This window comes from Hyalella azteca, unplaced genomic scaffold (genome assembly GCF_000764305.2).
Source record: "Hyalella azteca isolate HAZT.00-mixed unplaced genomic scaffold, Hazt_2.0.2 contig17361, whole genome shotgun sequence".
Lineage (NCBI taxonomy): Eukaryota > Metazoa > Arthropoda > Malacostraca > Amphipoda > Hyalellidae > Hyalella > Hyalella azteca.
In genome coordinates, this window is record NW_025947148.1 from 130,871 (window position 1) to 145,848 (window position 14,978).

Consider the following 14,978-nt stretch of genomic DNA (forward strand, 5'->3'; position numbering starts at 1 on the left):
GCGTCTGGCACCTTACAAATAGCATATGGAATTTTTCAGAGATGCTATGCAATAGCCCTTGCAACGATTTTTAAAATGAGCCTAAATTTATTTTTGAAATGTTTCATAGTAAAATGTTGCTAACAAAAAAATGCTCAGAATTGTCCCTTATTACCCTGTTTGACAGTACTTCATTTTTTTTTTATCATGTGGAATTAGTGGCAATTTCTTCACTAGAATAGTTGGCAATGGAATTGGAACAGGCCCACTAATCTTTCTCATGTCAACCAGGCCCACTCATTAGGCCCACTTGGGCTAATATGCAGACTTGTGAAGTAGAATCAACAGTTACATGATTTATTACTTATACATACTTGAAAATATTCTTCTGAAAACAACCTTTTGTTTAAATTTTGATCCTGGCCATACTATTTTTGAACAAAGGCTTCCATAATTGTTTTGTAACAGTGTCTCTTTTCAGAGGTGTGGAGGAACTTTCCAATATGCATGTTTAGACATCATGATGCTATGGATATCAAATAAGAACTTAAGAGGAATTGTGGACTGTCCTGACTGTTACTATACAAAGATCACTTTTAAATTCTTAATTAATTAAAAATTATCTCCAAGTAATTTCTAATAGAAAATTTTTATTCATGCTTATCATGGCTATGGTCCTTTTTGAATAAATAATATAATGTTTCTTCAGTTTCTTTTCTTGCGTTTTCTGAGTGTAATTTTTGTCCAGACATATTTTGTTCCTGATGAATACTGGCAGAGTTTGGAGGTTGCTCATCGAATGGTATTTGGGTGAGTGAAAATATAATAACTTCATAAAATCAAAGAGTTCAATGCATTCATCTATAGATAATAAAAATCAGGTAAGTTTTGTAATTTGTCAAATTTGGGGCTTTTTTCTATAGGAAAAAGTCTGATTTTTTCAAATCCAGGGCTATTATTGTCCTGCATTAATTCTGAAATGATTCTCTACAGAGAGTTATTAAGCAAAGTAAGTTAATTAATCAATTCTAATTTTTCCCACAGATATGGTTACCTGACTTGGGAGTGGCATGAGTGCATCAGGAGCATCTTTTTCCCTGGGTTGTTTGCTGTCCTGTACAAGGTTCTAGCTGTGCTACGACTAGATTATGCTGTACTTCTGGTCAGTTGCTTCAAACTATATTGTAACAATTTTTTGTGGATTCTATTTTTTACTGAATTTTAAATCAATGATTCTTTAGCTTTTGAGACATATAGGTATACTTGAAATTACCTGCATGTTTAGAAGCTTGCACTAATACAGATTTTTTTTAAATTCCTTTGAATCATATTATTTATCAGAAATTTTACATTTTAATCAATCAATATATTCATTATAAAATTTCTTCTCTCCTTTTATGAGGCTTCATTTTCCAAACTCAATGCTTTCATATGCATTTTTTTGCAGGGATTGTTTGCACTGATTTTGAGGTATATACATTCCTGTAATAATTTTTTTATTTTCAGGCGATTTTACCACGCATTGGCTGTGCTGCACTCATGGCTCTAAGTGATGTAACAACTGTCAAACTTGCTGATAAGGTAACCACAGGTATACATTGTATACATCATCTTGGTTTAGCCGAAAGAATTTCAATACATCATTGTTCATTGGTGATGTCTTCAAATGGCTGCATTTGCTTTTAAAGGAAAAAAATTGAATTTGAACTGTGTTTGAATGAGTGATCCCCCTTATTGTCAGTGATATTTGATACCTCTGGTGACTAGTTGATGTGTTTCCAAGTTTCATCTGTGTTGCCTCAGCTCTATGCATTTAAATATTATTATTATTCCTCACCTTCAGTTGTATGGAAAGTCAGTCCGGCGCAGCGTGTGCTTCTGCCTATCAAGCTGCTGGTTTCTGCAGTACTGCGCATCTCGCACCATTTCTGGGGTGCCAGAAACTGCCGCTACTATGTTAGCTCTTGCTTCATATCCTTGGAATAAATATCATGGTATTGGTGTTCTATATAATATAACAAAATTCCTTTTGTTTTTACTCTTTATTGTATTTTTTATGCATACCATATATCAGAATTATGTTGCATTTTTTATTTTTTCATTTCCTTGAGGTAAGAAGATTGTGCATGAAAGTTGCATTCCAGTCAAATATATTGTCGTGAACCAGACTAAATATAATTTCACTGCATTTCAAGAATAATATTTATATTGCTTTTAACTTGTAATTAACATCCTGAAGTATTTATACCCAGCAGTTGGGTCATCGGTGTCATATCTGTGGTGGGTGGGGCTGGGATGTGCACTACGCCCCACCACGGCTGTCATGTTTGTGCCTTTGTTTGCTGTTCAGCTTGTGCGGTGTCAACAAAAACTGGCTCTCATCTTCAAGGCTGTGGCTGTGACGTAAGTTCAGGTACTATCAACTGATAGACAAATTAATTATTGAATTCACATGAAAAACAGTAAAGGATTTTATAAATGGCTGATATTGTGTTATTATATGTATTCTTTTTTAACGAATCAAGTTTATCATGATATCTTAAATTTCTAAATAAGTAGTTGGAAGAGTTTCCACAGTGTTTTTCTGGTTGAAATTTCAGTTGTGTGTTGATATTTCTATTCATCACACTTTCCCTGAAATTGATTTTTTTCAAAATCCAGATTATTCTTTAATCTTGTTATAAAAGATTTTGTCATTGGTTTTCAATGTGAATTTGTGTATAAATCACACATGCATTTTTGTAGCCAACTATGGACAATTATTTTTTTTTTATTTTTTACATTTTCATCATTCACCAGCTGCAGGATTTTCACTAACCGTAAAATTTTTGAGTAAACAGCTGTGTTCTCATGGCTTATTACTTGTTTGTGGCAGTGGTGTTGTGAGTGGCATTGTGTGCATCATGGACTCCCTGTACTATGGCCAAGCTACCTTCGTACCTTGGAATTTCGTCAAGTTCAATGTGCTGACTTCCTTAGCTGATCATTACGGTAAGTGTAGAGAATACCATCTCAAAATATACTCATAGCCTTCATTTGACATTTTGAGTTGGACTTTATTCAGTTTTGGAAAATCAGACATTCTGGCGTTGAAATTTTTTCTTAAAATTTTGCTGAATGCATTTATTTGAGTGAATTATTTGTAACTACCCTATTTCGTCTGAAGTGTCTATTACAAGGCATGAATAGTGCAGACATATGCGCTCCTTTTGCACAATTTTTTCATCTGGGAAACCGATCTTACCACTTTTTTTTCTGCCCTCACCTGAACCACTGAAACTCTTCTAAAACCAGTTAGCTCAGAGGTTGTTAGGTAAGGGCCACAACTGACCCATTGTTGCCTTCTAGAACCACCGAGTTGAGTGGTTGTTAGGGTAGGGCCACAACTGACCCATTGTAGCATTCTAGAACCAACAAGTTGAGTGGTTGTTACCAAACTGTACCCAGGAAGGCACCCATGGCACTGGTACCTGACGACAGGGCTGCCCTCAGCCCTTGGCCCTCACACTGTCCTGCTGCTGCTCGCTGTCGCCTCCTCATCCCGCACGCGGTCCTTGCAGCACAACCTCCTGCTCGCAAGCTCCGTCTTTACTCTTGCTGTATACAGGTTGCGTATTTTTCTCTGAGAATAATTTTACTTAACTTGATGATATTTTTTTTAGTCTAATTATTCAATTCACTAACTTTTTTAGAACTATAATTTATTTACTTACTATTCAGTTCCCTGCCTGCGAAGCGAAAAAAGTATGAACTGTCTAATACCAGTCTATATTAGCCCAAGCTCTATTTAAAATACGAGATACTTTGACTATTTATTAACTGTAAAACGTGTCAACTTTTTTTTTTAAGCCGCAATTCGCATGACGAATAAACTTTATTCCACCATGTTATTAAAACGCACTGCAAAAATGTACACATTAAGTTTACAATAGAATTTATTCATGTGCAGTATGATCGGTCACAAGGAAATTCGGCTGCTGTTGCCTGTGTTGCCGCCTCTCCTGGTCATATGTGGCCACCAGTTGTCCCAGATGCAGAGATCCCACGTCAGCTCTCGGTACTACAAATTTGGGTGAGTCTGGAATGAGGCCTTTTGTAATAAACCTCAGTTGAGGAAAATCTGTGTGATGAACGATGGAAGACTTTAATCATCAACACTCTACTCTGATTTAAGAAAATTTCAACTTTTCGTTTCTCGCGCATTGCCTCGATTTAGCGTCGTAGAAGGGATTAATACCAGTCAATTTCTTCGTAATTAAGTAATTCAAAGCATTTTTTGGACATTTGGTTGCGTTTAAGATAAAAAATTCAATGAATTACTTAGTATATCAAAATTGAGTGTACACTCGTTATTGAACGCTTCAATTTGCAAAATTTTCTAAATAGAGAATGCAAGAATTTCGCTTCCTCTCAGTAGAAATTGTGCGAGCTGATTCCTAAATACATATGTACATGCACTAGAAAACTCGGATGTTCCTAACATTTTCAATGGGCAGTCGGTGGGGGTTGCTGCTATGGCTGCTGGTGCCGAGTGTTGTCTTGGTGCTCTATTTTGGGTTGGCTCACCAACGCGGGGCTCTCACTATCATGTCCGAGCTCAGAGCTTTGCTGGGGAGCGCGACTGCACCGCTGGTGCTTTTCTTAACGCCCTGCCACGCCACGCCCCTCTACAGGTTTGCTTTAACAACGTAACAAGCTATGCTATCCGTATTATTCGACGTCAATTTTATTCAATTTATGTTTATTTGCCAAAAATAAACAACCTTGCAACGAGTTCGAGCTTCAAGTTTAATACTGAACCACAAATTGCATTTTTCAGCCTTAGATTTCATAATGCTTTTTGACTAGACTAATTAAACGCAGAAGCTATATCTTCACTGTGTCATCCACTTGCTGTTTAGTTTTGGGCACCATGAATGCTTGTATGAAAAAAGCAAATTTGAACTAGTTTTCTGCTCAGTCAATTATATATCATTGCGCTACTTAGTTTCGCGTTTGCTTGTTTTAATGTCGCGTTCTCCATTTTCAATACAGCCATCTTCACATACACGTGCCGGTGCGCTTCTTGACGTGCGAGCCGAACCTCAACCTCGCGCCCAGTTACGTCGACGAGTCTGATCGCTTCTTCCAGCACCCGGACACATGGCTGGCAGCTCACTTACCTTCTAGGATTTCTCATAGTGGGGATGAAGTCAGAAATATCTCCATGGAACCTCGTTATTTGAATTCTCATTCGCAGGGTAAAGACAGCTTTTGTTGCAAAAAGTCCACTCTTGCGCTTTCGTATCAGTTTCAAGCGAGAGACATTCTGCTGCGATATCCGACTCACATTGTAATATTTGACTCGGTCGCTGATGCTTTGCAAGATTTTCTACGTTGTTCAGGTTATGAACTTTGTGCTGCAACTTTCCATTCGTTGTTTAGGGATAAGAACCGTGGCAAATACATTCAGGTGTACTGTCTGAAAGAATCGTTAGGCCAATAGCGGTTTCTTGTTACTGTCGCAGCACAACCATCCATTTCAACGCCGGTATTAGGTAAATGATACACAAGTCTTGGAGCCGGATCATTCCATGTTAAATAACGTGCAATTGTAAACCTTTAAGTAATTGTTATTTTCTAAATGATAACTGAAAAAAACTGATTTATTGATCTCGTTCCCAAAACATCTAATTAGTTAATCAATACTGTTATCTATATGACTATATTATGTATTTTATATAGTACTAGTGTTCTGGCTATTCAAAAATTCGTCTACGTGGCTTCAGATGAACATGCCCTTGAAATTTGTGAATATTAAAGTTGAATTAGTTGATACTTTATGTACGCATAATAATCCGGGTATTCACTTGAAAAAATATGCAATGCACGCTCACTCATATTATTGAACCACTAGTATTAGTAAACTGCTACTGTAACGTTGATAAAGGCGTTGCTATATTGTTATTTACTTGCATCTAAGTAGCTAAGAGCGATTGGATCTCTGAATACATTAATCACGTTTATGACAAGGCTGTACTTGCTCCCACGATGAGGCAGGAAAAAATCAATGAATTGTTACAACTGTTAATTAGCGCCAAAAAAACTAGAATTTGTGAAATTCATCAGAATTTGTTAAAATTACTCCCGTCTGTCTATTTCTTTAAAATTAGTATTTTAACAATTAGGAAAGAATAAGTGAAAGTTATAAGATAGAATCACAAGTTTTCATAACCCTGAACAATTTAAATGCTATTTCTTACTGTTATAACTTAAGCCTTTTTTGTCCAAATACAAAATTTATTTTTTTATAATTAGTCATTTTTACGCCTGTTAAATTTTATCACAAATATACTGGTCAGAATAGGAGTTAGTAGTCTTTTAGTAAATAATAACCGAGCATTGAGGTCATATTTTACAAACACTTCAAGAGTCTGTTCAAGCAGCCCCGAAATGTATTGCATACGGCAAGAACTGAACACAGATATTAAAATTGATAATTTATTACTCGCATATCGTTTGTCACTCAATGATGAACCTAAATAAATAGGTACTTGAGATAAAGTGAAAGCCTGTTTAAGGTCATCAGCAGGTAATTTATTCACAAACATTACAAATAAGGAATGTTTATTGATTAACTAAACTATCTATGGCCATTGGCTTCTCCAATGAAGTCGATTCGTATGGTTCTTAATTCATCAGATTCAAATGGTTAATGCTATTATTAAGTTCATTCTATAATCAGTGATTCTCATACTTTATCACCTAAACTACATCTGGTATTAGGAAACTAGTGTAACTGTTAAATTCCATGTACATATATCTACAACAAAGCGTTACTCGCTGTACACACCGAAAATAAACGTGCTTAAAAAGGTACAGCTTTGTACTCGACGCACCGAGACGGGACTGTAGTGTAGTACTCCTGGCATTTGGTTATCAATCTCTTCAAGCCCTGGATGTACTTCCTCTGCGTTTCATCGTTAAGTACATGTGCGACGTGTTTACTGAAAATTTTCTCACGACCTGTACGGGCATGAATACCCACCATAGTAACACCAATGGGCCAAGGGGCGTTACCGATTGCCATAGTTAGGTAAGCATCGTTGGCTCCCACATAGTTGCGCTCCAGGCAGTGCTGTACAATTTCCACCAGGCACTCTAAGATGTCTTCAGGTAAAGTGCGTTTTTTTAGCCTTTTTGTGAGAGGTTTCAGGTAACTGCGAGTTTGGTTGTAGGTAGCAGCTTCTTTCTTCCCCAGAACACTCATCTTTTCAGAATCAGGCCTACTGTTCAATTTTTTGCCCCAAATTTGGAGGATTAATTCAACAAATTGCATGACAAGCTTGCAACTCACCTCTATGCTGTTCTTATCTTTTGACAAACTTTTGGCAAGTTCAACCAAATCTTCCATGGTGAGCTCAGCTTGACCAAGATGCACATCTTTATTTTTACCATCTTTTTCTTGATATTTTAAAAGTTCTTGTAAATAAGCTTTGTCTACATTGTTCATAGCCTCTTGGAAATCATTCCGAAGTCCTCTGTTAATTTCAGGCTCAATAATTTCCAATTTCCTCAGTCTACGGAAAGCAAGATTGTCAGTCTCTCCAAAAAGTCTGATAGGTTCTTCACGCTCTCTCAGTCGCCGCACCACCTCGGCCCTTGCTAACTCTGGCCCTGCATCAGATCCCAAGGCATCTTTTGTTGGCGATTCTCCATTGCTGGATGTGCTGATGGAGCATGAGAGGCCCCGACTGGAACCTTCTCCAGAGTCTTGGTCTTTGCTCTGCTGTTGGACATCATCATTGTTAAGCTTGGCTCGCTTAAAATAGTTTTGACCTTCTTCCAAAACACCTGAGTCCCGCAGCTGTTGCTTTTTAGCAGCTATTTCAGCTTTCAATGCTGCTAACATCCTGATCTACCTGTAAAGAGAAATAAAACAACTTTAGATTCAACACCTTTAGCTTTAATTTCACTTGAAACAACTTCAGTCCTCTTGATCATAGTGGTTGAATACTAAGTTATTGCAAAATATCAAAGACTGTTACTTTGATGGGAGACTAGCTGAAAAAGAACAATCTTTGTTTGAAACAAATCTAATCACAAATGTTTGTGGCTGTGGGTTTTTGTGCACAGTGACTGTATGCAAAGATATGCAATTAATTGGCGTGTATTGCCTAAATTTTACCTCAAAGATATGGCTGAACACAGTAATAATAGGACAATTGATGATAGTCAAATATCAATACCTCAAATGATTGACTTATGTATTAAATTTGTGGTGAAATGTTTCCGCTCCAGACTTGAAAAAATTCCAATGATAATTCTGTTACGGATGTACAGAAGCAATCATTTCAGCCTAAGTCATTATAAACTAAGGAGCATAAGTTCTTAACTATTTTAATTTATTTTCTTGGATTACATGTTAAATTGAATGCTTGTTTCATGTACCTAACAAATAATTGCACAAATTGAATCAATTTCATAGCCAATTTTTCTTAACAATTATGATTTTTGAATGATCCTTACCAAATCAGAACAGTGATTTGAATATCATAATTCAGTAATGTTTATTAAAATCCAAAATAAAAGAAAAACTTTCCATCAGTGTGAAATAGCTTCATTAGACTGGAAAGTAAAACATTTTAGTTTTTTGGAAGAAAATTACCATATAGAGATTGCCATCTCAGAGCCTAATTAATTAAGCATATCAAAAATAATGTTCATAATTGTTCAAGTTCAAGAAGAGATGATAAGGTAAGACAATAATGAACCGTGGTCAAAAAACTATACACTATGGAAGACTTGAAAAATTGAGCATTAGTGGAACATATTGATGACTAACCCACCAAGTTGTACTCATCGTGTGTATTCTATTTTGTACATATTATTGAATAGGATATCTTAACATTTGAAACTTCATGTACATATAATTTAAGATCAAAACAGTTCATAAAAATGTTATGAAGGTATTCCTGAATGCTATACCATCAAACTGGGTAATAAGGGATGGTTTTGAGTGTTTCTTTTTTGTTAACAACTTCTTACCATGAAACATTTCATAAACAAGTTTGGGCTCATTTTAACGGTCTTCTTGAGGGCAATCATATGGCATCTCCAAAAAATTCCATATACTATTCCGAAGGTGCAAGATGCAAAAGAAAAGTGTCCCAAATTACTCCTGGGAGTGGTGTAATCCAGGACACTTGAAATAAAACTTAATTTTAAAACATTTGAAGCATGCATAGTGCATTAATCCATTACTAACAGTACTCTGAAGTCCTCCTCTTCCTTTGTAGATGCAGAATAAATGACATTTTCTATGATTTTTACAAACTTGTTTTTCCCTTATTGATTTATATTACCATATCCTTACATTTCTGTATTATTGATGTGATATTACTGTTTCTATTGTCCACTGCAGGCTTCATTTCAGAAGCCGTATAGCATTTATTCTGTACCTGTTATATTACAGGACAACTTGTAATTTCATACCATTTTAATTGGGACAAATGAATTTGCTATAACAAAAATATATCGTAAAAAAACACCTGAAACAGAAAGGAAAATTTTAGTGACAACCATCATAATTTTTGGAGAAATAAATCATTTTTTAGGTTAATTACTTCATATTCTATGTTGCCTGGTGCGCAATTCTGTCTATGAAATTCTATGCGCAATTTTGTGATGCCGATGATACATTAATTTTTATGACGTAAAATTTTTTTCACTGAGCAAGGTAAATGTAATCAAATTTTTTTGTTGTTACTTGATTTTTTCTGTTAACTGTAGCCTTTGCTTATTGAGGTTCTACTGTAAATGCGTTTTTAGGGGTGTCCCTTGTTACCCCAGGGGAGTGTCCCTTATTACCCCATCTTGTGGAAAAGGCCGCCATTCTTTTTAATGAAATAAGCAAATTTGATCAATCACATTTTTAAGCAACACCTGTGTGTAACTTTTATGTAAGTTAGCTTTTTTAATATGGCAAATATATTTTCTATTTGCTTCAGACTTTAGCAGAGGTACTTTGACAAAATCTCACTTTCCATACTTTATTCCGGTACATTACGGTGCATGGCGCAAATTGATGCAATGATAATAAAAATTCCCGCGCACCTGGCACATCTTCCTGACCGTGGTCTGCACCCTGGCATGCTTCAAACATTTTAAAAATTAGGTTTTTTATATTAAGATGCCGTTAGATGCGTCAAGATGCACACTTTTATTTTTTGTCTGGCACCTTACCATCCTTACAAATAGCATATAGATTTCTTTTGGAGATGCCATTGCAGCCATACAATAGATCTCAAAAACTTTCAAATTAAACCCAAACTTGTTCATGAAATGTTTCATGGTAAGAAGCTATTAACAAAAATGCTCAAAACCATCCTTTAGGGTAAACGCGGTATATTCCAACACATTAAGGACGCATAGAGAAATGAAAAACTATAAAAAAATAACTGTATGCTTTACTCAAGTTCTGTTTGCTTTATGTAACTCGCAAAACACCGTACTATGCGCCAGCAATGATGAAACGTCACAAAATGTTGCCCTATTTATTTAAAAGCCTTTAGAATGCAAACCTACCAAATCCCTATATTCTGACACTGTGTGTGGCAATATTTGGCATGTGGTGAGGCGTATTCCGTCCACGCTTCAAATTCTACTGATACGTAATGCCGTCATCCACGTGTTCGAATTCCGTTCGCTGTGCGAGCTGTATTGGAATACAACACGGCTTTGAATTAGAACACTAATGAATATTGAACACTACTTAATAACGCTTTTAATTAACAACTATTAAGCTTTTAATTAAGCAAATTTTAATTTTTGTACATAGCTTGGAACGATCTGTGAGTGTCCAATTCAAGTTGTGACGGAATTAGTTTTCATGTGTCTAAATCCATTTCTCAACTTAATCATCTATTAATTTATTTACCACTTGAAATCAGCAAATACAAGTATACTTAAAGGATTCCTAATATATTCACAGACATATTTAAAAGTCTCAACCCATAATTTTCTTCCTATACAAACAGTTATTCACTATTTGGTAGAGCAAGGTCAACTGTCAAATTTGACACATTTTTCGATGATCTCACTGGGTAGTGGGTAGCGTGCATTGTCTCTCTTTGGATCTCAATATTTTCCTGCTAGATGGCCAAGACCTAGTGTTTTGGCATTAGTTCGACGCGTAAATGTATCATCTTATGTATGACGTCACCATTTCAACCATCAACAAACGCATGAAACTAAAACAAAGCTTAATATAAAGGAAAAACTAGAGAGGTGACAGAATTACCCACGATGTCGGAATATACCGCGTTTACCCTATTACCCCTGTTTGATGGTTGTCAGTAGTCACTAACATGACACGGTGCAGAGTTTGGTGGATGGTTTGCCAATTTTTCCATTTGTGGACCAAAAACCTCACTAACTCACTGTACCCAATCCATGGTCAGGAAGATTTGCCAGGTGTGCAGGAATTTATTTTGTCATTTTACCGACCTGCGCGAGCACCGTACTATGCTGGTAAAAAATGCGCCATGCGCCGTACTTTAGAAAGCTAAAATAGTTCTACTATTTTAGTCGACAATATACGCGAGTATATTGACTACGCGAGTTGAACTGACAATAATAAAATGTAAGACATGTCCTGGTTACTTCTGACTCTTCCGCTTGTCCGCCTTGTTGCTGTCGGATACGGAACGTACGGTAATTGTAAACTGCGGCTATTATACATACGAAATGTAAACAGACAGTGTTCAGTGTTGTCTGTGTTGCCATATGACTTTGGAGAAAATTTCTTCTAAAATAAAGTTCTAGATTTCTCATTCACCAAATTTCCGTATCAATAAAAATCATATATTATTGAAAGATAATTAAAGGCATACTGTACTGAGTAATGTGAGTATTATGTCTGTTCCTCCACAAACTGCTCATGCTTGGCAGCGCGACATAGAATTGATGGCCGGGATTGCGCGAACACGTGCGCGAAGAGAATCAATTTTCACTACATTGCAACAACTGTGCACAGCAATAGCTTAAAAAAAGTGAAAATGTGCAGGAAAATTCACCGAAAACATACATCATCCTGAGTGTGGTACCCAATATGCATTGTCAGTTGTCACATCACCAGCAGTCTTCAAGACAAATTATCACACTCAACTTCTCAAGAGGCATAGGTGCTTAACCAGGGTAAACGCGGTATATTCCGACACATTAAGGACGCATCGAGAAATGAAGAACTATAAAAAAAACCGTATGCGTTACATAAGTTCTGTTGCCTTCACATGACTCTCAAAACAATTCACTACGCGTCAGCAACAATGAAACGTCACAAAATGTTGCCATATTTATTAAAAAGCCTTTAGAATGGAAACCTACCAAATCCCTATATTCCGTCACTAATCATAGTGGCAAAGCAGAGAGTTTTTTAGACTCTCCCTCAAGTTCATTTTTAATCAATGAACGCATGGAACTAAAACAAAGCTTAATATAAAGGAAAAGCTGGAGAGGTGACGGAATTACCTACGATGTCGGAATATACCGCGTTTACGGTACCCCATGCTTTTGCATCGGGCACTTTACAAATAGCATATGAAATTTTTTGGAGATGCCATACAATAGCCCTCACTGCCTCACAAAGACCTTTAAAATGAGCCCAAACTTATTTAGGAAATGTTTCATTGTAAATTGTAATACCTAAATTATTAATGAAAAATGCTCAAATTGGGGTACGATGCATGGCTAGTTCAGTTGACTTTGTTATCCAGTCGTGAGTCGTTTACTTATTTTAAACTGTTAAATCTTTCCTAGTTACTAAATACTAAGTTAGGTACGAAGATTTTGAAAACGCGACTTCTTAGGTATTACTTTCATATTAAAATCGGTTTCTGAAACAAAACGGATAAAATTAGAATAAACTAGTATTGCACATATGATAATTAAGCTGAGTAAAATATTTTATTTCGACTATAAGCACATCAAGGGACAAGACGTAAAATCACGTAAATACAAGAACACGAGCCGTCAGTAAAACACGTACCAAATATTTCCCTCGACCAGGTAAATCGAGAGCCAGCATCGAACTGAATCCTTATCCGTAAATTAAAATGGACTATGGTTCTGGTGCGCACAATACACACGCACTAGGCGGACAATATTTTTAAAGGAACCTTATATTTAACAGTGTTATTAAAATTATTAGCGGTGAAATGGAAGTGAGTAGCAGTATCACGGACGATAGTGGCTGAGTATTGAGCGTGAGTTGCGTTGTTGACAAGTGGGCGTTGATAATCACTTGACTTTCAAGGGAGAACCACCGCCGTGCGATACACTCGAGTTTCAGTGAGCTATAGTGAGCTTGTTTTGCAGGTGACGCCGTGAGCAGAAATTTCAAGCTTGCGGATACCAGGCACAGGCCACTGGCACAGGCCTGCTTGGAGCTGGAGAACAGTGAGGTGCCGTGGCTGGTGGCGGTGAGGAATGAGGATCGTTTTTGGAAACTAGGTTAGTATGCGTTCCACATAACACAACATAGTGATGTCGGCGCTTAAGAGTAGGCCTGATGTGGCCTGTCGCAGATTTTTGTAGTTTTCGTGACTTGTTAACAGAAATCTAAAATCGTGTTCTTTGACCGGATATTTTCAGGACTGACGATAGTTTGAAATGGCTACTTGACTTCCACCGGGTTCGATATGGTGCTAGGCATTTCAAGTCTGAACATATATTTTTCCATAACTTTATCTAGTCTGTTCTTGAACGCGTTCATACTCGGAGCGCCAGCGATGTGATCGGAGAGGCTGATCCACATGTCGGCGATTCGAAGCGAGAATAAATGTTGTCGCATGGATAAGATGCAGCGCAGTTTTTTTCGCAGGTTTACTCAATTCTCGTTAAACCTTAACTCACTTCTTAACTCTGGGTATGCACCAAGTTTGGTTCAATGCAGGTTCTGCTTGGAATCGTTAAACTTTCCTGCGTATTGAAAGTTATGTGGCACGTCGTCCGTAATATTGTGGTCTCGTAGGTTTTCGTTTAATCTCTATTATAAAGTTAATATGGTCTTAATCTAACTGCTTTCGAAATAAGCAATATATAAACAGTGGTCAAAGTTCAGAGTATCAGGATTGGAGCAGAGAGGCGCGGGTTCGATCCCAGCTCTGCGCGTCAGTTTCTGGTCAGAATCGGCAAGAAGGTCGGGCGGTTAAGCACAGCAGATTATTGTAGCAGTGAGTTGTGAGTTCGAGACCGCAACACGCAACAAACTGTGAATGTTCTGCGCTGTTAGGAATCGGCGACAGGCCTAAGGCTAAATAAATGCTGAAACCGCTATTATTATTATTATTATTATTATTTTTATAACCGCTATATAAGAAGGTCGCCATCCGCTGTACCAAGTATTACTTGGAGTACGACATTTCTTGGAATGAAGAACCTTAATTAGGTCTTATCGAGATCGCGTGCTGGAACGTCAGAAACTTGCTAAGCTAAATGAGTTAAGTAGCTTAGCATGAAACCAAATTAATGCGTGCAAAGCTCGATTTTCCTCGACTGTCATGTCTGCCTCTTCTCATATGAACAAGTAATCATTGGTTATGAGGTGTGCGTGACTCGCTACAAGTTTATTTTAAAGTTATTACTGGTGTTTGAATAGTTTTATGGGCCTTTTATCCCTATGTTTACAAGGCTTTTGTTGTGATAGGGACATAAATATAAGAGGGGTCTCTTAAATCAGTGCTCACTTGAACATGGGACCTTGTAGAATTTAAGGTTTCGAGTTGCGATGCTGTATATTTCGGGGAATGACCAGGTTAAAAAATAACGTATGACTCCTCTCTCCAGTTGTTCATAGATGTATTTATAAATTGATAAGTTTCCTCATGACGGATCATCGAACGAATTATATGTCACTTATCATCAGGACTACCAGCTCCTCAAACATCGCACTCTCCCTGTGCAGATTACTCGACTGTCCCGTGTTACACTTCATTCGACTTGCCGAGTTCCTCTACTTG

General features: G+C 37.0%; 2 protein-coding genes across 5 annotated transcripts; one reads left to right on the forward strand and one right to left on the reverse strand.

The window, feature by feature from the left end:
* Nucleotides 1-631: 631 nt before the first annotated feature.
* On the forward strand, nt 632-6,267 carry LOC108676572 (GPI mannosyltransferase 3). 2 transcript variants are annotated; one of them, XM_018164668.1, is made up of 10 exons: nt 632-789; nt 1,024-1,141; nt 1,486-1,560; nt 1,823-1,973; nt 2,232-2,382; nt 2,855-2,970; nt 3,427-3,586; nt 3,929-4,051; nt 4,476-4,652; nt 5,014-6,267. In XM_018164668.1, the coding sequence occupies exons 1-10, from the start codon at nt 677-679 to the stop codon at nt 5,462-5,464; spliced, it is 1,635 nt and encodes a 544-aa protein (XP_018020157.1). In that variant the 5' UTR covers nt 632-676; the 3' UTR covers nt 5,465-6,267. The 2 variants fall into 2 exon arrangements, with proteins under 2 accessions (XP_018020157.1, XP_018020158.1); XM_018164669.1 differs by having other exon boundaries at nt 2,235-2,382.
* LOC108676573 (pre-mRNA-splicing factor 18) lies at nt 5,535-13,072 on the reverse strand. Of its 3 annotated transcripts, none has more exons than XM_018164670.2 (2): nt 13,007-13,072; nt 5,535-7,880 (listed from the first exon to the last, which is right to left on the reverse strand). In XM_018164670.2, exon 2 carries the CDS (start codon nt 7,868-7,870, stop codon nt 6,827-6,829), a length of 1,044 nt encoding a protein of 347 aa, XP_018020159.1. In that variant the 5' UTR covers nt 7,871-7,880; nt 13,007-13,072; the 3' UTR covers nt 5,535-6,826. The 3 variants fall into 3 exon arrangements, with proteins under 3 accessions (XP_018020159.1, XP_018020162.1, XP_018020160.1); XM_018164673.2 differs by lacking the exon at nt 13,007-13,072 and adding an exon at nt 9,227-9,254; XM_018164671.2 differs by lacking the exon at nt 13,007-13,072 and adding an exon at nt 8,488-8,562.
* Nucleotides 13,073-14,978: the final 1,906 nt, after the last annotated feature.